The sequence below is a fragment of the Trachemys scripta genome, chromosome 17, assembly GCF_013100865.1.
Source record: "Trachemys scripta elegans isolate TJP31775 chromosome 17, CAS_Tse_1.0, whole genome shotgun sequence".
NCBI classification, from domain to species: Eukaryota; Metazoa; Chordata; order Testudines; family Emydidae; genus Trachemys; species Trachemys scripta.
Genome location: NC_048314.1, coordinates 10,217,660 through 10,242,029, shown reverse-complemented (window position 1 = coordinate 10,242,029; position 24,370 = coordinate 10,217,660). Strand labels below are relative to the sequence as shown.

At 47.2% G+C, this 24,370-nt stretch overlaps 2 protein-coding genes across 11 annotated transcripts in view; one reads left to right on the top strand and one right to left on the bottom strand.

Moving 5' to 3' along the window:
- Positions 1-24,370, top strand: part of ASTN2 (astrotactin 2) — a 542,812-nt gene that overhangs the window by 317,683 nt on the left and 200,759 nt on the right. For 2 of the 3 annotated variants that reach the window (XM_034793415.1, XM_034793416.1), the window contains exons 13-15: positions 2,367-2,491; positions 3,068-3,172; positions 5,670-5,849. In XM_034793415.1, the coding sequence (XP_034649306.1) occupies positions 2,367-2,491; positions 3,068-3,172; positions 5,670-5,849 (410 nt within the window). Of the gene's footprint in view, positions 1-2,366; positions 2,492-3,067; positions 3,173-5,669; positions 5,850-19,324; positions 19,409-24,370 lie in introns of all 3 variants that reach the window. The other variant, XM_034793417.1, reaches the window with a different exon arrangement.
- On the bottom strand, positions 14,054-24,194 carry TRIM32 (tripartite motif containing 32). Of its 8 annotated transcripts, XM_034793419.1 has the most exons (3): positions 24,132-24,189; positions 19,375-19,964; positions 14,054-18,936 (listed from the first exon to the last, which is right to left on the bottom strand). In XM_034793419.1, the coding sequence occupies exon 3, from the start codon at positions 18,869-18,871 to the stop codon at positions 16,928-16,930; it is 1,944 nt and encodes a 647-aa protein (XP_034649310.1). In that variant the 5' UTR covers positions 18,872-18,936; positions 19,375-19,964; positions 24,132-24,189; the 3' UTR covers positions 14,054-16,927. The 8 variants fall into 8 exon arrangements, with proteins under 8 accessions (XP_034649310.1, XP_034649311.1, XP_034649313.1 ...); XM_034793420.1 differs by lacking the exon at positions 19,375-19,964 and having other exon boundaries at positions 24,132-24,194; XM_034793422.1 differs by lacking the exons at positions 19,375-19,964; positions 24,132-24,189 and adding an exon at positions 20,140-23,515.

Genomic DNA, 24,370 nt, shown 5'->3' with positions numbered 1-24,370 from the left:
TGCTGGAGGGGGAGGCCCGGGAATGAGGTTTTGCCTTGTGTGAAATAGCATGGGGGGAGGGAGGGAGGGAGGGAGAGCCGCTTGGTGGGAAGTTAGCAGGGAGGCGAGCAGGTAAAGAAGGCCCATGTTGCAGACTGGACCAAATCCAAGAGAAAATTAAAAGCAAATTGGCTGGTTTTGATGGGCACCCCTGATCGGGCCAGGGTCAAGCGGGGCTTTTTGGTGAAGGGGGGGACCTGGGGATGCTAATAGACGGGGGCCTTGTGGTATGTTGGATCAGCACCAGCAGGGAGCGCTGTGGTGGCTGGGTTGTTAGGATCTTGATTCCAGCCCTCCAGGTTGTCAGTTTGAGTCTCACCAGCTCTTCCCCTGGAACATCACCTCCGATGCGGTCAGACGTGGCGCTGGCCACATCACGCCCTTGTGTGCCGCTGGCCAGGAAAACGGATGTGCCTTTGCCACGGCAACCCACTGAGCCTTTGGCCCCAGCCGGAGCGTGGAGAGCTGTGGACAGGGGAGTTGGGTGAACGTACAGCTGGACGGGGTGCCTTGGAAAATAAAGAGAAGAGTGAGGGACAAGAGCAGAAGGTGCTGCTAAGTGAATCTGCCCTGAGGCTCCGAGGGCTGCATCAGTTCCACTTCCTTATCCCTTCTATTGCTCCAACAAGGGCTCGGTCTCTCACGCATGAGAGTCCCCGGGGAACAGCATCAGAGGCAATGGTGTTGCACCAGGGATGAATTTGGCTCTTTGTGACCATCCAGGAGAGGTGGATGATGGAAGGTGGCCAACCCTGGGGAGTTGCCCCACTGCCTGTGTCCCCGTCTGACACCGCTGCGGCACAGCTAAACAACCAGTTCGGAAGCAGCGAATGTTTCCCGGGCCTGACAGGCAGGTTCTTCTAGCATCTCCACTGCCAGGAAGCGAAGAGGGATAACAATGAAGCAGCCCCCAGGGGAACTAATTAGTGACTCGTCTTCCTTGGAGGGAAACGTGGGATTGAAACTGAATGGCAGTACGTGCGAGAGAGTCGGATCTCAAAGCTGTCTCCATCCTCCGGGATCCATCTGCGGGCGTTCCAAGACATGGCTGACAGCAACTGTCGCTCCAAGCAGCGGCTCTCTGAACACTCCTCTGCCACCTGCAAGCACCAAACCTGCTTCTTACAGTGGAGGGGTACAAGAGCAACGCTAACCGTGGTGCTCTTGGGGCCAGTGGCCTAGAGTGCTGAGATCCTGGGCCTGTAGAATAGTAATGCCTAGCCGTTCTGTAGCATTTTCATCTGTAGATCTCAAAGGGCTTTACCAAGGAAGTCAGCATCATGATCCTCATTTTTACAGAGGGGGAAACTGAGGCACAGAGAGGGAAATGACTTGCCTATCATCACCCAGCAGGCCGGTGACAGAGGTGGGATTAGACCCCCAATTCTCTTGAGTCCTATGCAAGTGCCCCATCCACTAGGCCACACTACATCCATTAAGAGGGAGGGATGGCACCTGGATTGTAGCACTCCCTAGTGACCCCTTCTGGCCAATGCTCTGAGTGGCGTCAGTGGGATTTTTTACAGCAACACATCCAGCTCTCTTTCATCAACGCAGGCTTCTGAGCGCCAGCCCCCTGCAGTGTGGGACTTTGGAGGGTGGAAGTGGGGATGCATTTATGGGAGAGGTGGACACTTGTATCTGCTCCTCAGTAAATCATCGAGAGCTGCTGTGTTCTGCTTGGCACAGAGGGGACGGGGCAGATACAGGGGCCTAAAAACATGGTATTGTGACAAAAAGCCTCATGCAAACTTTGTGCCAGTGACAGGTGCTGGCTTGACCCCGTCGCTGCGTTAAACTCATGTGCACTCCCACCCAGAAAGCATGGCTAGTTCCTCCTTAGTGTACACTAAGGTCCTTCACGATTTAACCGGGACTCACCCGCGAGCCCCCTTAGGTCCCTGTTAATTGTCCCATGGCGTCATGTCTTAGCAGCACTGCCTCTGGGGCAAGAACAGGCATCAGCAGCGCCCTCTGAGGAACGTGATGTGGCCAGCTGATGTCTGGGCTGTCGGCCGAGTGTTGCGGTCCCTGGTTGGGGTGGGGCGGCCGTGGACTCCAGAGGAGAGTGGCTGCCCAGGGGGACAGGGTGTGGTGAGGAATGAAAACCCCATCACACGCTGTAGGTTGGATCTCGGGGATTTAGTTCTGTTCGTGGATCCGCCCCGTGGGACTTCAGTGGGAGCAACAGCCACAAGGTGCCCACACCCCCATCCATCCCTGGGCATGTGCCTGTCTCCCACAGAGCCCTGCCGCGATCCGCTCAGCCTCACCGTCGGGAGGTCGCCTGCATCGTTGCTTTGGAATTTTCTTTTTTCTCTCTTCAGGGAGAATAACTTCATCAAGGACTTCCCCCAGCTGGCCGACGCGCTGATGGTGATTCCGCTGCCCGTGGAGGAGCAGTGCCGCGGCGTCCTCTCTGAGCCCCTGCCTGACCTCCAGCTGCTCACTGGTAAGCAGCCTCTGCCCAGGCAGCCTTGCTGGCGATGGTATGCTCTCGGCCCCTGGGCAGGGCTGGGCTTTCACAGCCACCTGTCGGAGAACACCACCCTAGAGAGATGTCTCTGTCTCCCTGTCTCTGACCCCCATGTTTAAATCTCCCCCACCCCCCGCGTCTCCCCACGTTCCCCAGTGGTCCTGCTCTCCTCCTCAGTCTCAAGGACCTTCCACATATCCAGCTGGCTCCGGTCTGTTGGAAATAACACACTGGCCAGCCCACAGTCACAGTTGTTATGCCAACCTGCATCCCATCCCAGTGAGCTTCCTCCCAGCAGTGCCCTGTCTGTGTCAACGCGAGCTTCTCCAGCAGTGTAAGCTCATGACAGCTCAGCCGCCTCATCTCAGCCCTGGCCGTACCACCAGCGCTCCGGCAGTGTGACCTGTCTGGGGGGGACGGTCTCTGTTATCATTGTGCCTGTAGCCACAAACCCTGTAGCCAAAAATACAGTCGGAGTGAAATGAACACTTCCCAGGGTGCATCCTTGGCTGTCTCCTCCCCACTCTCTAAGCCCTGGCTTTCTCTTTACAGGAGACATCAGGTACAACGAGGCCATGGGCTACCCCATGGTGCAGCACTGGCGGGTCAGAAGCAACCTCTACAAAGTGAAGCTCAGCACCATCACCCACTCTGCAGGTGAGAGCTGCCTTGGTTCTGAATACAGTTCTAGCCGAGGGGCGAGAGTGTGTGTGGGCAGCAGGTCTGGCTTGCTGGCACTGGCTCTCCCATCCCTACCCATGCCTTAATACTGAGCACTTATCCAGCACTTTGCATCTCCAGGCTCTGGACAGACACTAATGCTCACAATCCCCTCCCCCAGGGAGGTCGGCAGAGAGATTTATCTGCTTTCTGCATAAGAATATAACAGAAGAGCGGCCAGACTGGGTCAGACCAAAGGTCCATCTAGCCCAGTGTCCTGTCTTCGGACAGTGGCCAATGCCAGGTGCCCCAGAGGGAATGAACAGAACAGGGAATCATCAAGTGATCCAACCCCTGTCGCCCATTCCCAGCTTCTGGCAAACAGAGGCTATAGGGCCACCATCCCTGGCTAATAGCCATTGATGGATCTATCCTCCATGAATTTATCTAGTTCTTTTTTTGAACCCTGTTATACTCTTGACCTTCACAACATCCTATGGCAAGGAGTTCCATAGGTTGACTGTGTGTTGGGTGAAGAAATACTTCTTTTTGCTTGTTTTAAACCTGCTGCCTATTAAAAGACTGACAAGGGAAACTGAGGCCAAGAGTTCACATGATTTGATCAAGGTCACAGATGGAGACAGATCCAGGATGAGGGTAATAAAATAATAACATCCATCCCTTACTGTACACAGAGCTCTGCATCCGAGGAATGCACAGCTCTTTATAGTGGGGGATAAAAAACATTGTTCCCATTAAACATGGGGGGGAAATCAACACAGGGAGAGGCTGAGGTCAGAATTGTCCATTTTGGGTGCCTAAAGTTAAGCACCTAAATCCCTACTTAGGCACCTAACTAATTGACCTGATTTTTCAGAGGTGGTGAGCACCTGCAGCTCCTGTTGGCTTTTGGTGGCTAGCTTTAAGCAACCATGTTTAATTGTCTTGTGCTAAATTATTTGACCAAGAAGACACAGCAGTGGCGGAGAAACAGTAGAGGGCAGGTCTCCTAGCTCCCAGCTCCCTGGGTCATCTTTCCTTTTCAAAAGTTCCTGGCTCCCCACCCCCTACTCATGGCACAAGGCTCCGCCTCTCTAAACGAAACCCCGCCTCCTGTACACCTCTCGGAATGGTGGGATTTTGGGATCAACCAAGGAGGTTAATGACCTAGATTTGCTAGGCTTCCAATTGCACAACTGTTCTTGAGCAATCTGGCTACAAATCACTGTTACACAAATCCTCGAGATCCCTGTCTCAAGAGCCTTTTTCAACAGCCTTTCTGTAGCTGCTCAGATACTCCAGGGCCGGTTGCTTTGTGAGAACCTGGAGAGACTGGCCCCATTGCAATCTGGTTTGTAGGCAATCATCTGGTGTAAAAATTTGCCCCAGAGGACAAACTCATTGCATCCAAATGTCTTGTCTGCATCAAAATGCCTTAGCCTTGTCATGGTTCACCGAGATCCCATCACGGGGCAACATCCCTGCAAACCCGATGCACCAGCTATGCAGATGACGTCAGCAAGGGCTTTTCTTCCCAGGAGAAAGTTTGCAGCCAGAACACTTCCCCAGCCTCAAGTCCAGCCCTGTCCTGTGACCCCAATGCATCCCCCTCACCCCGGTCTGCCGAGCAGTCAGTGAGCACCCCTGAGCCCCTGTGCAACGGAGTGGGACAACGGAGTTAAGGCTAACCCCTTGTACCTCTGTGCACTCTTTGTGAGACACTAGCCAGGATTCACAAAGGAGAAGGCGTCAATGGGAGTTAGGCACCTAAATTCCTTTGTGAAGCTGGGCCGGTGTGCTCAAAGCAGGACAGTGACCGTCAGGAGACACGTCAGGGCACTCCTTGCCTTGTTCCAATGGAACTGTCCTGTGACAATCCCGAGAGCTGGGACACGTGCCTCAGGGTTACTCGCTTTCATCTGGGGCTGCTGGCAGATTGCCGGAAAATTCACATGACCCGCAGTCCAGCTGTCTGTGTCCAGTTACTTTCTTGCCATCCCAACTATCCAGGGCACTTTCAGCTTTTTTTTTAAATAAACAAACATGCCCAGAATATGAACTCTGGGGATGCTCCACGGTATGATCTGGAATAAATTAATCCCTACGCTAGGGCAACATCTCTGGCTGTGATAATTGCCAAACCAAGCTGAGTCATACCCCCCGGGGCATCCGGCAGAAAGGAACGGCGCTTCAGTCATGTAACGCATGCATGTGTGTGCACTGCAGCACTGTCACCAGTGACTTCTTTGTGAAATCCCCGAGGGAGGGGAAGCCACAGAAAGGTCTGAAAGCTGCAGACCCAGGTAAACAGCATGTGTTTAGCAAATGATAATGTAAGCCACAGAGACGGGTAGAGGAGGAGGAAATGCAGCTGGCACAGGAGTGTTCAGGGATCAGAGAGTTTGGAGCAGGGACTCTGTGACTCCCCACTGCCCACACCAATTGCTGGCTGCCCTGCCTGGGGTATTTACCAATGAGATGCTCACTCTTTCAGGATTTGCAAATGTGCTGAAGATTCTAAGCAAGGACAGCAGCCGGGAGGAGCTGTTGTCGTTCATTCAGCAGTACGGCTCTCACTACATCGAAGAGGCGCTGTATGGATCAGAGTTCAGCTGCAACATCCACTTCCCCAGCAAGAAGGTCCAACAGCAGCTTTGGCTCCAGTACCAGAAAGGTAAGGGGAACCCAGGGAGGAGCTGCTGCGTCGGGCACGCCCACTGCTGCAAAACCATCCCAGCCCTCTCACCACCATCCTGCAGGCGCTTCGGGCCATGCCTATAATTAGAAGCAGACCGAAGGCCTGGGTTGACCCAATGGCTTGTGTCCCAGAGTCAATCCAAAATTCCAGGCCCTGGATCGACGATCTACCTGTTCCTGCCATTGCCTTTCCTCAGACGCACACTCTCCCTCATCTTCCCTGGGCAGCTGCCCATCGGGCTGTCGCCTGCAGGCCGTTTCGAGAAGAACTTGCCACGATCCTTGTCTTCTGCTTCCCTACCCTGTTGTGGTAGCCCCTGGAACGCCCTGGGTGATTTGGGTTATTTTATATAAATGTGACATAATTGAGCTGTCTCGGAATGGCTTCGTTTTATTGCTTGTGACAATGACAGTCTTTAAGGAAGTGTATTAAATCAATAGCAGACTCATTGTGCTGCACTATAAATAACGAGACACATCATTAAGCAGGGCAATAAACTTCAGGCCTTTGAAGTAATGCAATTAGGTTATGTTTATAAAAAACTCCCTTATTGCTGTAGCCTTCCGTGTACCAGTTAATTTCCCTCCTTTGGAGAACCTGGGTTAGTCCCTTGACTTGATCTTTTCCCACTCAAATGGACCACAGCATTTGTATGAACACATGGGGGGAGGGATAGCTCAGTGGTTTGAGCTTTGGCCTGCTAAACCCAGGGTTGTGAGTTCAATCTTTGAGGGGGCCCACTTAGGGATCTGGGGCAAAATCAGTACTTGGTCCTGCTAGTGAAGGCAGGGGGCTGGATTTGATGACCCTTCTAGGAGATAGGATATCTCCATATATTAAATATTATAGGATTCACAATAGCAGAGATTGTAAAGGCACTTTCATTCTATCCTCTCTACGTACTGTGTGGCACCTGACATGCTATGATTGACAGGAGACCAACACACATTGTGGGGCTGTGTGAACCTTTGGCTATGACCTTTATTTTTCTCCTGCATCCCAGCCGTAGTTGTTCTTGTGAGTTATTTATAACACGCAGTTCTTGTTTGCTTTATTTTTAAATATTGATAAATGCACGTTTGCCATAGCAATGCCCTGTTGAATGGGGAGGAAAATGCGGAGATATGTTGTTTACATATTTGTGATGCTATTAATCATTCAGACTGTGCAGCTTTCTGGAATCCCTTGGAAAATGGGTTAGTGTGAAATACTCAGAGGGCCAGATTCTGCTCCCAGTTATGCTGATTCAAATCCAGAGAGATTCCACTCCAGAGAGACAGTGGAGTTACTCCAGATTTACAAGGGCATAATTTAGAGTAGATTGGATTTGATGACTAAAGTAAATAATAGCAAGAGGGCTGTCATGTAGTCCTTTTAATCCATAGCTCTCAACACACTTTAGAAAGGTGGGTGAGTAACATTATCCCCATTTTACAGATGAGAGAGGTGAGGTACAAAGGTATCTGTGGACTTGCTCAAGATCACAGAGCAGGTCAGTGGCAGAGTCCAGGTCTCCTGACATCTAGCCCATTGCTTTAGCTCCTTGCGGTGCACTGCTTCCCCCATCAAACTGGTGCATTAAGGGGACAACGTTGGCCCTCACTGGGTGGATGGCTAGGAGATCTGAACCTTCAGCTCTTTCATACAGGGCTGCAGGGGAACCCTAGTTCCATAGAGCCGCTGCTTTCTGGAGGGCAACATCCCACTGAGTTAATTTCACCTGAATGTGACCTCACAAGCAGGACGCTCTATTTTCTATTCCATGCAGTGCTGTTACCAAGGCTTGTGTGTGTTGGCTCTCCCTCGCCTCCAGCTGTAGTACATAGCACTGGGATTCACTGCCCAAAAGCAGTGGGGAGAGAGTGACCATCTAACTGCATGGTGCTAAGACACTCCCTTGCACTGTTCTGATTCCTTTCCTATACAGCCCCCTTATCGCCTCCACCCCACTCTTAGTAGCCCTGGCGTTCACCTTCCAGGTGGATCGGTAAGTCATCACTCACAAGGCTTCAACTCCTGTTCAGCAGCCTAGGCGCTCAAGTGAAGCCATTATTGTCTCCTCCACCAGGAGGCGGAGAGCATCCTCTCTCCAGGAGTGTCTTCATTCCAACCAGGCCAAGCTGAGAAACCAGGTTGCTCCTAGCCCTTTGGTGATTATTTCCCCCTCACTGGAAGACAAGCCATGTAGGCTGCTTGTATTCTGGAGCACTGTGTCTGGCGCATTATTTATCTGAAAAATGGACATGAAACCTGCCTAAGGGGTTGCTTCAAGGAAAGACGCTCTAACATGCAAATTAGCATGGTTTTTAAACAATGAGGATGATGTGACTAGAAGGCCCCAACCCAGACAGTTCGACTGGAGACCTTCTCAACTCAGAAACATCTCTGGCCTATCACTGCCTTCCTGCTAGCCAACTCACTTCCTAACTGCACCGAGAACACACATGCAGCACGTCATTGAACTATACGAAAGGGGCCCTTTTACTGTAATTTGGTAGCAGGTGAAATTGACGAAAGCGGGGAAAAAATCTCATGCTGACTGGAATGGCCCCAAAAATAATAAAATGGAAGTTGTAGCACATTTGCAGCTTCCTAACCAAAGTATCTTAATATTTTAATCAACTTCATAAATAAATCTGGAGGCCCCAGGAAGAGGTGCCCGCCTACAAAGTACACAATCTGTGTGTTTGTGCCCTAATTGAAAACATTGTCTCGAACACAAAACTGTGCCGCAGGCGGTCCGATTTCTTGTAAATTGCTGGGCCAGACGTGGGCTAGTTGCCAATGTTGGAACTGTCTGAATAACCAGGCTAGCAGGCAGCAGAAAGGAACAGTCACCGGAGCCCTGGAAGTGCGTAGCTGTTTGCATATGGATTTCTCCAGCCAAATGCAAAACACACTCATTTGTTTTTTTGGAGAGCCAACAGAAAGCTTGCCCCTCTCGCTCCCAGTGCTCAGACACCGTGGTGACGAGCATGATACGAAAGCTGAGAAAAAGAGATTCCACTCTGCTGCATCTTCTCCCATTTGTGCTAGTGACAGAGGAGATGAGGTGTGCTCTGAGGTCGATGGACAGCTTGGTTTCTAAGTCCTCTAACAAAAGAGGGGAACTACAGAGTTAATCTTCCCTCATTAAAACAAACTCTGTACATTCAAGATGAACATCATGCTGGTGACAGGTACTGGTTGGACAGGCCTGGAGACAAAACAGGGGCTGGATGAGAGCCAGTTTTCCTTACTCTACCCCTAAATAGCATGAGCAGCATCACCTTCACCACCTTAACCTTGCTCTGGATGGACCTCCTCAAAAGGCAAGAGAAGCATACGGCCTCCTTAACCCCGCCACTGAGACTGCAAGCGAGAGAATCAGTTATGATAGTTTTAGGGGTACAGACACGTCATCCCTGGAAATTAAACTGACGCCACCCGGGAGCCTTCCTGTGATAAGGATTTTCAGTCACATAAAATATTTTGCTATAGAGAGATCGAGAGAGGGGAATTTCTGAGTAAAGATTACAAATCAGGAGTTGCTTTTCTTTTAGATCTAAGGCAAATATTGGAAGTTTGCCTTCTTCCAATCTCCCCTCTGGAGAACGAGTTAGACTGTGGGCAAACAAAACAACCCCTCCCCCCATTTTATTTCATTTAAAATGATTAAAGGCCCTATTTCAGGGGCTCTTTGGCTACGGTTCCACGTTACCTAGCAACACTTTAACTCATCAAAGGGGGGGATGTGGGCACTGATCCGAGGCTTTGAAATTGACCCAGCTGTTGATCCGTTTCACTGGAGCCTGCATCGGTTTTCTCCACCATTAGAGCCAGTGTTTAACGCTGACAGCACGTCATTAAGTTCACACCAATTCTGTGGACATCTTTATTTGGCAGCTTGTGCACACCTGCGGACTCCATGCCACCTCCTGTTGCTTTTAAGGCACTGTCACAAAACAGGTAGGAGGAAATAGAGGAATCCTTCCAAGAAGGGCTCTCCCAGTGCAGCAAATGCACCTGCTACTGTCCAGTCCATTCTCTGCAAAATAATTGTAATAGATCTATTTGCTCTGCGCCTCCCTTCAGTCTGACTGAGTGGAGGGAGAAGGGCAGCTGTAAGAGGAAAAGGGAACAGTTGTTCAGCGAGCCAACTTTGACATCCCAGGAGGAACTTCCAACAACTAAGCTTTGTATCTCCCTCACTTCCAGTGAGATAAACAGACCACAGACAATAAATGTGGATTTGAAAATGTCATTGGCCCAGCTGAAAACAGAGAGATTATCAGCAGTACTGCAGAGGCTCTAATAGCATTAAGCATTAATGCATTACTTTAGTAGCACTCGTCCTAACAGCACTGTGCAGACCACAACTAAACCTTCCAACTTTCCCGTAAGGCAGGATTACCCCTGCTCTACAGCTGGAGAGACTTGAGGCACAGGGGTTAGGTGACTTGCCCAAGGCCACGTAGCCAGTGTTAGATGAAACCTCAGATGTACCCAGTCCTAATACTTAGATCACTCTTCTCCCTCACAATGGAGATGGGAATTAAAAGATCATTACAGCCAGAGAAGCAGCTGCTGCTGAGGGGTCTAGAGTGGTATGGATGTGAGGGAAGCGTCTGGAGAAGCGGAGGTTCTGTTCTCATTATCAGACAGCATTAGTTCCACTTTTCCTTCCAATATTGGGTTCATTTTATTTTGCTCTTTTTACACCCCTCCTCCCCAAGCGGCACACACATAGAGTTCCCCCTGCCTGAGCCAACATGGCCCAGTTATGTGCACAGCAAACCAAACATTGCAAACAGCTTCAGCACCTGGAAACAACGCACCCCGAGCTAATAAAGGAGAAGGGGTCAGACCAATGGTCCATTAGCCCAGTATCCTGAGGGAATGAACAGAACAGGCAATCATCGAGTGATCCATCCCATTATCCACTCCCAGCTTCCGGCAATCAAAGGGTATAGACACTACCAAGAACATGGGCTTGCGTCCCTGACCACCTTGGCTAATAGCCATTGATGGACCCATTCCCTATGAACTTAGCAAATTCTTTTTTGATCCCTGTTATAATTTTGGCCCTCACAACATCCCCTGGCAACAAGTTGCACAGGTTGACTATGCACTGTGTGAAATGCTTCCTTTTGTTTTAAACCTGCTGCCTGTTCATTTCATTGGGTGACCCCTGGTTCTTGTGTTATGTGAAGGACTAAATAACACTTCCTTATTCACTTTCTCCACACTGGTCATAATTTTATAGATCTCTATAATATTCCCACTTACTCGTCTCTTTTCCATGCTGAAAAATCCCAGCCTTTTTAATCTCTCCTCATATGGAAGCCGTTCCATACCTTTTCCAATTCTGATATATCTTTTTTGAGAAGGGGTGATCAGATCTGCATGCAGTATTCAAGCTGTGGGCATACCATGGATTTATATAGCAGCATTATGATATTTTCTGTCTTATCTCTCCCTTTCCTAATGGTTCCTAACATTCTGTTTGCTTTTTTGACCGCTGCTGCAGATTGGGCAGATGTTTTCAGAGAACTCTCCACAATGACTCCAAGATCTCTTTCTTGAATGGTAACAGCTAATTTAGAGCACATCATTTTGTACTTATAGTTGGGATGTTTTCCAATGTGCATTACTTCGCATTTATCAACGTTGAATTTCATCTGCCATTTTGTTGCCCAGTCACCCTGACTGTGGTGTGTTTCTTTGGCATTTTTCCCTGTACAAGGATGTTAAATGTAATTATATTATGGTAACAGTCCAGCTATATTCACCTCTTGACTCCATTGAGGATTAAATCAAGAATTGCCTCTTCCCTTGTGGGTTCCAGGACAAGCTGCTCCAAGAAGCCATCTTTTATGGTGTCTAGAAACTTTGTCCCTGTATTCTTTCCTGAGATGACATATAGCTAGTCAATATGAGGATAGTTGAAATCCCCCATTATTATTGTGTCAAGTATCAGAGGGTACTTATATACGCCATCATGTGCCAGCAATGCCCCTCTGCTATGTACATCGGCCAAACTGGACAGTCCCTACGTAAAAGGATAAATGGACACAAGTCAGATATTAGGAATGGCAATATACAAAAACCTGTAGAACACTTCAACCTCCCTGGACAAACAATAGCAGATTTAAAGGTAGCCATCCTGCGGCAAAAAAACTTCAGGACCAGACTTTAAAGTTCATTTGCAAATTTGACACCATCAGATCAGGATTAAACACAGACTGTGAATGGTTAGCCAACTACAGAAGCAGTTTCTCCTCCCTTGGTGTTCACACCTCAACTGCTAGAAGAGGGCCTCATCCTCCCTGATTGAACTAACCTCATTATCTCTAGACTGATTCTTGCCTGCACATTTATACCTGCCTCTGGAAATTTCCATTACATGTGTCTGACAAAGTGGGTATTCACCCACAAAAGCTTATGCTCCAATACATCTGTTAGTCTATAAGGTGCCACAGGACTCTTTGTTGCATTGTGTTTTCTACCTTTATAGCCTCTAATCTCCCGAAACATTTCACAACCGCAGTCACCATCCTGATCAGGTGGTCGGTAGCATATTCTTACTGCTATACTCTTATTATTCAAGCATGGAATTTCTATCCATAGAGATTCTATGGTACAATTGGATTCATTTAAGATTTTTACTTTATTTGACTTTCTGCTTTCTTGTACCTAGAGTGCCACTCCCTCACCAGCACAACCTACTCTGTCATTCCTATGTACTGTGTCCCATTGATTATCCTCATTCCACCAAGTTTCTGAGATGCTGATTATATCGATATCCTAATGTAATGTCATGCCCTCTAGTTCACCCATTTTAGTATTTAGGCAATTGGGATATAATACTTTCCCCTATACCTGCTTTTATTGTCTGGTCACAATCTGAGCCTATAGAATTTTATAGCACTTTGAAATCTATTTCTACCAACAAGCACTATATTAAATGTATAACTCTTTACAGCATGCAGTTTCTGTCCTGATACATGTTTTAAAGGCACTGATTAACATATTCTTCAGTCTTAAAAAATCTAGCCAGTTGCTGTGAAATTCTGTTTAGACTAAACTGCATATGCTGTGAATCAGTCTGCTAAATGGCCTTATGCCCTGCTCATTGTAATCCAAATGTGCCAAGCAAGTACAGTAATTAGTTGTGCAAAATGAAATAACTTTAAAGCCTCACATTGGCTAATGACCCAGAAAAATCACTTAAACTATACAATGCAGAGAACCTAAAAGTGCCGGTGTTTATTTTTACTTTTATAACCCTGCCCTCTTTGGTTACAAAATAAAAGTTTATTTTTAAAAATAACCGCCCAGCCTCAAACATCACATGCCAATTTTTAATCCAGAACGAATGCTTACAGTGAAATTATAACTGCCGTGAGAAATCACCTCTTTTCATGGAACAGTTGATCAGTGCTAAGTCTAGCAGGGTCAATATGACTATCAGTCTTCAAAGTTCTTTATATTTTATAAACCAGCAACTGCTTACAGCGCTGTCTCACATCATAGGAAAAGAGTCTGGGTAACATAAACTAAGCTGGTAACAAGGAAATCAGAGGATGTGTGTCCACTGATGAGATATTGTCCTCTAAACCGAAATGGCAAATTGCTTAGCTCTCGTGTGGCTTCCCCCAAATGAGATTTTCTTAAAAAATACTCATAGCACCTATCAGATTATCCCAATTCAATCCATAACAGCTAGGTGAACCTCACGCCACTCCGGAGTAATATAAGCAATACTAGCCCAATTTTGCAGATGAATACATTGAAGCAGGCAGTGGCTAAATGAATCAGTGGCAAATCTAGGATTATAATCCAGGATTCCTGGCTCTAACCACTTGACGCACTTTCAACTATTTTTATTTGTTGCACTACGGAGGTGTGGGGGTTGTTTGCCTTTGAAGCATCAGGTACGACACACATCACAAAGATAGGGGCCTTGAGGGCCTATTGATCTGAGCATGTCTGAGAAATCCTAGTATTTGTGGGGAAAGAAGTGAGAGATACTTATTGTAGACCTGCTAGAGAGTGGATTTATTCTCCACATCCTGACAGCATGAGAAGAGGTATCTTGCAGTTAATATGTTAGCAAATCTAATTCGGGATGGCCTTGGAAACCAGTCTGCCACCAAAGAGAACACAAGGAGAAATGTTTTTAATAACGAGATGAGCCATTCGTAATGCACTTTTAATTGGATCAATTTCCCCTTTATTACACAATCTTTAAAAATCAAACATACTTATTATCAGACATGTTCCATCTCCAGGTGAAAAGCAGAAGCTAAACTATTTCATCATAATCTTTAATTACTCCATTTCATCTCCTTTGGAGCTGAGCACAACGGTGGCAAAAAGCAAAACACCACTGCAAAAGATGCAGAACTGAGAAACTAATTTACAGCCAATTCCGCTTTGCCAGCTGAAGCATGTACTCTAGCTGGGGACAACCATTCCTCTTCTCTTCCCCCTGTCTGCCTGAAAAAAAAAAAAAAAACACGAGAACAGTATAGCAGCTACAGGCTAAACACACACACGGGCCCCAATCCCCCCTCTACCTTACTCTACAAATGCATCACAGAATAGTGTCTCCTTTTCTTGGAATCTGTATTACAGGATGGAAGAGATGATGGAGAACTTAATTGAAACTGTGGCTACCAGGAAAAACCTAGGCAACCAACTGCTCGGTCAGCAGAATGGGCCAGGTTTTAAGTCCACTTAATGTCTCCATTTGGCCTCTAGGAAATATTCTCTCCCGAGTTTGATGTAGATGCTCATTAGGAAAGATAATAGTGCTTCATTTATTCAGTTCTATGAAAGCTGCCTGCAGAAAATAGCTTAGGAACAGGTGAGATTTTTAACCATGAACGATCAGTACAATAGGAACGACCATCAATGTAATGTTTATAAAACAGCTTGGGTGGCAACACAGTAATTATCCAAACGAAGTAGATCTATCCAAACAACATGCACACCAGAGTGCAAGTTACTTTCCGGATTGCTGCTACACACCATAGGCAAACTTTCCCAGAAGACAGCTGTGTGTGTAAACTCATGTTTGTATCTACAGCAAATCAACACACCACAGCTCATAGGGTAAACGCTGAATTTTTAAATTCCCTTAAGAAGCCACAGTGTCTTCCCCTCTAAAGATCCCCTGCTTCCCTCTGTACCTGCTCCCTTCTCTCCAAAATTCTCCTAGGTCATCACTTCGTAATACAGTAATACCCAATTGCCCTGATCAGCATTGTACTCCCTGTGCCAGGCACTGTACAAACAACTGCAAAGATGGGTCTGGAGTAGTTAGGACTAAACTGGCCCTCCTCAGTTCTTTGGCAATATCAGGGAATCCACAAATCAAGATGGTTCTGCTTTCACCACTTGATCTGGAAGCACTGTTACAGTCACACAGCTGGCTAGAGGGGCACAAACAGTAGCAGCTGTTCTCAGGAAGCTTTTTTTCTTTTTTTTTCTTTTTTTTTTACTGCTGCTTAGCTAAGAAGGGACAGACAGCTTGTGGGAATTTAAAAACTCACCTGTTACAGACACATTGTAGCACAGATTTGATACTACAGCAAATACAGTTCGAAAATGCTGGACACGACAGCAACTACAGAGACAGTTTTTTACATGGTCTATTGTGCCCCCAAATTTGCAACTACATTGTTGATGGTAACAAATAATAATTACACTGCAGTGTAACCATGATCTTTGGCAGATTAACATTCTACAACTGTGTCCTATTTAAATGTTTCTTTTCTTCAATAAACCATTTTAGAGGAGCAACACCACACTGAGATATGTGTTTATCAGCCAGGATAGGCACACTGTGGGGGTGTTAACTCACACAGCTGCAGTTTTGTACTTCATCTGACCCAAAGCTGAGATGAACATGCATCGTGGTGTCCGCTGGAGCCATAAAAAAGGGCCAGACAATGTCTCTAGGAATGTAGCTTTTTGCTGTGCATGGAGAAAGATGCAAACCACCAGAGCAAGAGCTTCCAAGTAATAAAATAAGATTCCCTCCTCTCCCCCTCCCCCCCTTTTCCCTATCTCATGAACAAGTAGCTTTCACATACAAAGTGCAGACTAGTGGAAACCTATCAGTAAATGCAATGGTCTGGAATGCAGAATATTGAAGTGTGCAGATGAACATACCATTTGTCACATTTGATCTTGTTTACTTCAATTTCTCTCTCCCCTGGCAAAGCTTTAGATACCAAACATACCCTTCAAAGACAGGTTCCACGCCAGATTTAATAGTAAAACAACTGTGAATACTGACAGACTGAAATTAATTCTGTTAAATAGGCTCTCCTGTCAATTCCCCCCCTCTCACTCTACTGTTCTCATGCTAATCAAACTGTAATGAAATTCACTTTGCCATCAGAGGGCAGTTCTCTGGCTCGGTCTTCCATGATTGCACTGTACCCACTTCACATTGAAGAGACTGGTGGACCAAGTGGGGTTCACCAGTGGCACCATGAAGATAATCTCCTAATTACTAGAAACAGGGAGGACCACAGCCCTGCCCTTTAGTTTTATGCAAGTTGCACCTTTGTGCAGTTTAGGGAGGCTCCGTTGTCGTATGCAGCTACAGCGCTGCAATCAGAAATAGCTTTCTATAGTTGTCTGTGAAGAATTGCTACTGAGATCCTTGTGAGAACTGTGGTGGGAAGAAGACCGCCTCACGGGTCTTCTAAAGAAAGGTCATATAGAAGAGTCAGTTACTATTTATGGCACAAAGCAGCATGCAGTGGTTGAAACTGGGAGTACGAGCTACGGCACAAGGCAGTAAGATGTAGGGAGAGATCAGTCACTTAACCCACAACCAGTACTCCATAAGTATCCTTTGCTCCATGGAGGTGGTGGGGTGGTGGTTGTTTTTTAAAATTATACAAATAAAAAGGCTATTTTGTTTCTAAACACAAAATAGTGACACAGCTCGGATTAGGACATCATCTACCTGAAAGTGCAGCACTAACTTCTGTCAAATTATGATACAGTGGGGAGAACCTATGAGAAGAGCAGCTTTATCCAGCGACACACCTTTAAGGTGTGGAATACCTCCTCAAATGGTAACTGTAGATCTTAATGCAATGATCCCAACAGTCCAGCACTAACAGCTGCCCTTTAGGTGTAATGGCGATGCCAACAGGGCAGGTGAGGCCTTCCCTGATTAAGATATTGTAGCCACCTCCTTTAGGGAAATGCAGGATTTCTTTACGGCTGCTGTCTGCAACAATCAGGTCTCCCCTAGAATCCACGCACATCCCAGCAATGCACCTGAAATCCTCATTCTCTGAGAAGAAGTGGCTGATCTGGCGGCCTAAGTGCCCATCTGGACCTACAGAGCCAATTGAAAAGCCCCCCTCGAGGTGGTGCTCATGCTGGCGGTTCTCCAGGTTGAGTCCCAGCCCCTGAGTGAAGTATACGGTCCCTTCAGAATCACAAGTGACAAACTTTGGGCGCACAGCACTACATAAGCAACTGTACTTAACTACCCCAACACCACGGTCCACTGTGAAACACCAGAGCTTTCCTCCTTCCACATCGGTCACTACGAACTGCCCTGACGGCAGAGCTGTGATGCCCCAGGGCTTGCTAAGCTGGCTCCTGTGACATGCAACGCAGTGTCCATCCATGGTATACACCTTTAGTGAGTTATCATAGCTGTCAGTCACTCCTATCAGGCCATGGCAGTTCATGGTGACAGATAGGGGAGTCAAATTGGGTAGATCTGCTCCAAGGAAACTCAGCACAAAGCTATCAATGCCACTAGGGCTCCGCCGGATCTCCTTCAGAAAACCCTTGCGGGTAAATACCTGGATTCGGAAATTGCCACGATCTGCCACAAGCACCTCTCCCTGTACGGTGACATGTACGCTGACAGGAAGATTGAACATCCCTGGCATGCTGCCTTTGGAGCCCATCTTCTTGAGGAAGTGACATTGCTGGATGCTAGTGGCTGTTTCAGGCATCCTTGGTTTGGCAGGTGAGGAATTTGGTGTCAAACTAGTCTCTTCTTGCACCACGTCAGTCTCTCTAAATGTAGCCGATGAGGATGCGGCAGTCTCCATCAGAGATTCCTCCATGTTGACTGTCCGAGGTTTCTTCGCCACCTGCCCAATCTGCAGTGGCCCCACATGGCCCACCTTGAGGAGCTCCACCTCTTGCAGAGTCAGCTCTCTTGGAAGGTTGTTCGTCAGTTCTGGCTCTTCCTCATCTGCTGCCTCCTCCAAGAGAACTATATCTCCCTGCTTAATCTTGGCAAGGAAATAGTCACATCGGGACACGATCTGCACTTCTGCTATGTTCAGCAGATAAGCCTGTTCCTCCATTACCTGGTTGTTTACTTTCTCCACTTCAGACAAAGAGTTTGTGAAGAACTTCCGTGACCTTGCCAGTTCTTCCTGGATCTTGCGCTCTTCCTTGCTGTAATCCTGAAGAACTGCTTTGTATCTGGATTGCACATCTTTGGAGACCCCTTCCAGAGATGCTTTTCTTTTCTGCAGATCCCCCATGAGCTCCCGAAGTCTGCCAAGCTTTACCCCAAATTCCCTCCTCCGTTCATCAGCAGCCTCTTTGATGGCAACAACACCATGTCCTTGCTGCTGATGTTCCATTTCCTTGCACGGGTCACACAAAACCAAATTACAGCTCTTGCAGAAGTGCCTGGGTAACCTTCTCCCGCAAACTTTGCACATGAAAAGGCCCACAGCTTCACTCAGTCCTGTGGTGTCTATGATCTTCAGCACCGTGAGATTGTCGGTCAGTTGAGCCAAGTTTGTGATCCGAGTGATCTTGCTGCAGAAGGGGCAGCGTATCCCATTGATGCTGTTTGCTAGGAGTTTCTCCAAGCACTGCTTGCAGATGGTGTGCCCACAGTGTAAGAGTTTGGGCCTCAGCTGGTCCTCAGTAAAGGACTCCATGCAAATGGGGCACTCCAGAACTTCCCGAAGTGCATCCGAGTTCAGGTGCGAGGCAGCGGCCATGGCTTTCAAAGGTAGATTCAATTAGTGTAAAACTTGTACTCACATTTATTCCAAGTGCTTTGATCCTGTTCAGAAAGAAAAGAGAAAAGTGATTTATTTCCTTACCACCTCCGGCTATATATACACATGCAATTTATTTCTGATTTATCAACCATCTCTGGCGAATAAGCAATCCACTTGGCTCTTCCACATTCTGAAGGGGCAGATTAATTTCAGCTAATCTCACAGTGGGCAAGTTCTAACACTAACTTGCAGTTTCTGGTACACTGAATGATTCACTTACATGATTTATAAGTAAAACTGAAAGAAGTCTAATGGCAGCAATAAGGAAACCCAATAGATATTGATGACTAAATCATCTGCTCATGATACCCAACTACCACTGCCATGCCCCTGAGTTTACACAATTTATGGATACACAGGGATAGTAAATCAAGCATTCAAATATTGCAGATCAAAAGGGGGACCAGATGGTGCAGTGCCTTAGGACATTAGTATATTACCTCTGGAGACCGGGATTCAGATGTGACCTCAGACGTGAGTGAAATGAATGTGGTTGTACTGATCTAACTTCCTGGATGTTAATCAACCAAAATGATAAATTTCCAACATCCCGTCCATTTGTCAGACAGATAAATTAGAGTGAAAGAGATTTGTCAGTTTCTACTGTTTTTGTGTGTGCATTTTTTAAACATGCAATCATTCACAGCTAAGATTTAATCCAGTATATTGTATTAACCTCTTCAGTGTTGCATCCCCCTCCCCCCAAACAAAATACACCTTTGATGTACCAAAATCCCAGTGGGCACCGGCACTGAAGAGGTTAATAATTAGACATTTCCATTCATTTGTAAAAACTACTTGAATTCAATTGCTCATTATTAGTTCTGGAGTTTAGCTTTAAAATGTTTCACTTTCTAGATTTAATAATCTTGCAGCATCCATCTTGCTCTTACATTTTGCTTCAATCTAATACTACCATTATTGCCAACCTCCCTTATCCAGGGTTTTCTGTATCCTTCAGCATCCTCACATTAGTCCTCCATAGTGAATTCAAGCATCGTAGCGGTTCTCTCACTAAAGCAGGCATCCACTCAAAAAGAACACAACAGAGTTCACATCATTAAATCATTATTCAGTGGACTTGGTTTCCATACCTTTACTAGTGCAAGGCCTGGCCATTAAAAGAAAGGGGAGCAAAAAAATCCCTATTTTTTTTTGGTCCCCAACATGAAGAGAGAGCAAAGCTGTACAGAAAAGTAACATACTCATTATGCTCTGAATCACGGCTGCCTGCACATAGCACTCTCTCGCTTCCCTGCTGAGCTTGCCTGCTTCAACCTTGGGAGCATTTGAGACAGAAGGATTTTGTATATTTCAGTAGACCATTTGCTCAAAGGAAGGGAGCAGACCACTGCTGTGGAGGAAAGTGCTTTGTGCTCGTAGAGAGAGAAAGCGTGCATTAGTTTATTAGTAGGTTTCAACCAGGGCCCTGTTTGTTATTCTTTGGAGCCCCCATTTTCAGGGATTGATTCAGTGGTGTAGAGGAATTACAGTTATTTACCAAGTGAGGATCTGATCCTTTACTTCCAGGATTGGCAGTGTTATGGATGTAATACTCAGAACTCCTGGAGAATTACGGCTTCACAGTGTTTAAGGCCAGAAGAGACCACTGGGTCACCTAGTCTGACCTGTATCTCACAAGCCATTACACTTCCTACTTACCCTATAGCCCAATAACTTGGGTTAGACTAAAGCATTTCAGTCCCCAGAGACTAAGCTGTGTTATCCAGCAGCTCCTACTGCTAGCACTGAAATAGAAGATTTGTCTTTATCCTTAGCATACATAGAAGCTGTGGACTCAGAAAGCATTGCTCAATAGCCAGGACATTGCCAAGTAGGCCAGAAATGTTCCTCAAAGTAGTGAAAAGCAATATTTAAGAATGCTAAATCCATAGTGTAAGACCTATTATCTATATGTATTCTCTTTAGGAATATACTGGAAGGCTTTGCTGTGGAGGGATAAGGCTAGGTGAAGATGCCAGGTGATTGGAGGGGGAGGAATCCCAATTTAGATAAAAGGTTGCTGACCACCTTTTAAAAAACAAAATAGAACCAATTAGGAACCGACTGCTATTAATTTTGAAGTGGGTCAGATATTTAGCAAGCTGACCTAAACAATGTCATTTTAATAAAAAAAAAATATAAATCACAAAAACACCTCTTTGAGAATGATACTGTGGGTCTCACTGAAGTAAAACAATTCAGTGATTGCTGTAATTGCATCCTTAACTTGCATGAAGGCAACAGGTAGCAGAGGTTTCCAGCTAACAGATGCTCTTGTGCATCATAGTTCAGGCATTTCATTAAGCACAAGGGGTTAAAATTAGAGAAAGCCTTAAGTGAGGGTCAAGTTAGAAATATATATATATGAGTTGTTTTAATTACATTTAAATTCTTTCCACTGTGCACTATTTTTGTTTTGTTTTTTGTTTCTCTTCGCATGCACTGAGAGACTAGTTAGTTTCACTTTTGTCTTATAGTCAACTTTACAATCAGATTCTGGCACGAGGACAAAGCTTCAAAATTTAGGCTACAAACATTGCAGGGAAGTTGTTTAAGAAAATATTCCACTGGAATGAATAATAATAAAATAAATAATAATAATGTATCCCCGTAACTCAGAATTTTCCTGCCTTTGTTTTTATTTGCACTAGCCCTTATCTGTATGTGTGTTTAGAATTAATATACAGGCTACTAGAAACACTGCAGGATTTTTCAAATCAACACTGTGGGAATGGAAACATACAATGCGATCACAGAAGAATATTTTTCTATAAAAAGAAAATAATGTTTATCTCCCAAGAAGCAAAGTCCCACACACGCACGCCTCTAAATATGTTTTCTTTCCACCGATTAACCTTTTTAATAAGCAAATGTTAGTCCTGAGTCAAATGGAGGTGCCCTTGGGACTGTGAAGTATATGCTTTGCGAGCACAACCATGTGCTCAGGAGAACACAGCGGAAACTAGCTCAAGTGATTCAGTTCAGTGATGCCCTGAGACTCTTGCACAGCCATGTACAAGTTACTTAAGTTTGATTTGGAACATGGGTACAACCGTCTCCTTAGCAAAGACATGTCTGCTGCAGCAGGAGATAAATTCATTAAACAAGGGGCTCTGTTAACATGGGAATAGCCACAAATGGAATTAACTGCTGATACAATTAAAGCCATATGTAAACACAGTAAAGCTGCCTGCTAACAAGACCATGGCATTAAAAGAAAGACAGCTGTGGCTGGCAGAACTTTTTGGGGGGTCAGGAGTGGTGGGAAGGGACTTCAAAACAAAGCCATCATCCACACATTAGCTGCCAGAAACCAACAATTTATTAAGAAACAGGTCATATCTAAAACCCAACCTGTAACTGCTCTGCATTCATGCTAACTACAATTATAGGAATTTCCACATTCTCTTCTAAAAGCTTCCAGCCTCTCCCAGTAGAAGGAATGCTGCTCTCTGTGTAATATGGCAGGCAAGAAATGCTAGTCCCAGGCTGACCCTGGAAATCTTACAGAGATCTAGTTGCCCCAGACTTTATCTACACGAGGGTATGTCTACACTACTGAGACTATACAGGAATAGCTACATCACTGTAGCTGTGCCCGGCATAACCCATAATGTAGATGCAGCCTACAGATGGAAAAGTTTGTTTTGACCTGTTAGCATAGGAACCCCACCTCCTTGAACAATGGAAGCTACCTTGATGGAAGCATTCTTCGATCGACACAGTTGTGTCTACGCCGGGGGTTAGGTTGGCATAGCTACGTCGGTCAGGGATGTGGATTTTACACCCTGCCCGATGAAGCTATGTTGACCTAACTTTTAAGCATAGACCAGTCCTAGAATAATGAAACCTGATTGACAAAAGGAATTAAGCAGACATATTAGCCTCCCTCAACTTGGATTGAAAATGTTTGTCCCATAGGTGTGGACCGTGGACGTGGTCAATAGAGCTTAATACCCATTGTTAGCCAAGTATGCTACTGTATGTCCACACTGCACGTATTAGTGTGACAAAGTTGTGGTGCAGATGCTTGCAACAGTGAAGAAGGGATTTTTCCATAGCTGTAGTAAATCCACCTCCTTGCGAGGCAGTAGGTAGGTCAATGGGCTTAACTTGCCCCTGAGCAAGGTAGTCTTTAAGGTGCCACCAGATTCCTTGTTGTTTTTGTGGATACAGACTAACACGGCTACCCCCGATCCTTAACTGACCTAAGTTTCAGGTGTGGACTAGGTCCTAGTCATCATAATCCAGGGAGCAGTGGTGTGTCCATCCCTTTGCTATCCCTTCATTTTTCCCCTTGGTCCTTCATACTCGCCGCTTCTGCTCCCCTACTCATCATCCCAGAGCCCATCCTGCCATTGCTTCCCTCTTCTTCCAGAGAGAAAACATACTTTGACCTCACACAGCAAAAGGCCAGTCTGGTTTAGAGCCTTTGAAAGTGACACTCAGCTTTTATTTATTGTATTAAAATGGGGGGAGTCTTTCAATGGCCTGGAACCTGGCCATACCGGCCTGAGGGACAGAGACCAGTGAGACACCCCCAGGTGTCCACCCCAAGCCTGGCTCTGCCCTGGGAGCTCTTCCCTTTACATCTCCGTCCCAAATTCAGATTTCTCCCTCTTTTCCCACCTCTCTTTCTGCTTCCCCAGCCTATACTGTCCCCCTTTCAGTAAGGGGTCCCCTTACCCTTCATCCACCCTGTCCCTGGGGGCCCGATTCTCCCCCGACCTACCCCCATTCCTGCCCCTGGGGGTCCATTACCCCCCCCGTGCCTGCCCCTGGGGGCCCGATTCTCCCCCGACCTACCCCCATTCCTGCCCCTGGGGGTCCATTACCCCCCCCGTGCCTGCCCCTGGGGGCCCGATTCTCCCCCGACCTACCCCCATTCCTGCCCCTGGGGGTCCATTACCCCCCCCGTGCCTGCCCCTGGGGGCCCGATTCTCCCCCGACCTACCCCCATTCCTGCCCCTGGGGGGTCCATTACCCCCCCCATGCCTGCCCCGTTACCCCCCCGTGCCTGCCCCTGGGGGTCCATTACCCCCCCTCCGTGCCTCATGCCTGCCCCGTTCCCCCACAACAAAGGGAGCTGCCTCACCCCCCGCCTCTCGCTCCCCGCCCCGCCCCCGGCGATCCCTGGCTCCCTGCCGCGAGCCCCGACGAAGCGCCCGGCGCGGGAGGCGCGGCCCATCCCTACCTGCCCGGCGCGGCCCGGCCTGCTCCTCCGACCGCCGCCCCTCCCAGCCTGCCCCGCGCGCCCGGCGCCTGCCCCGCCCCGCCCCGCCCCGCCAGCGCCGGCCCGGAGCATGCCGGGAGCTGTAGTTCTGCCCGGATCCTGCCGCGGCCAGTTCCGCCGCGGGGCTGGAGCCAGCGCTAGAGCGCTCCCGCCGGGCAACGGGCTCAGGACCCCCCCCCAGGTGTGTGCTTGCGGGGCTC

Coding starts and splice junctions, on each gene's coding strand:
- TRIM32 (XM_034793420.1), bottom strand. CDS start 18,871: ATGGCCGCTGCCTCGCACCTGAACTCGGATGCACTTCGGGAAGTTCTG.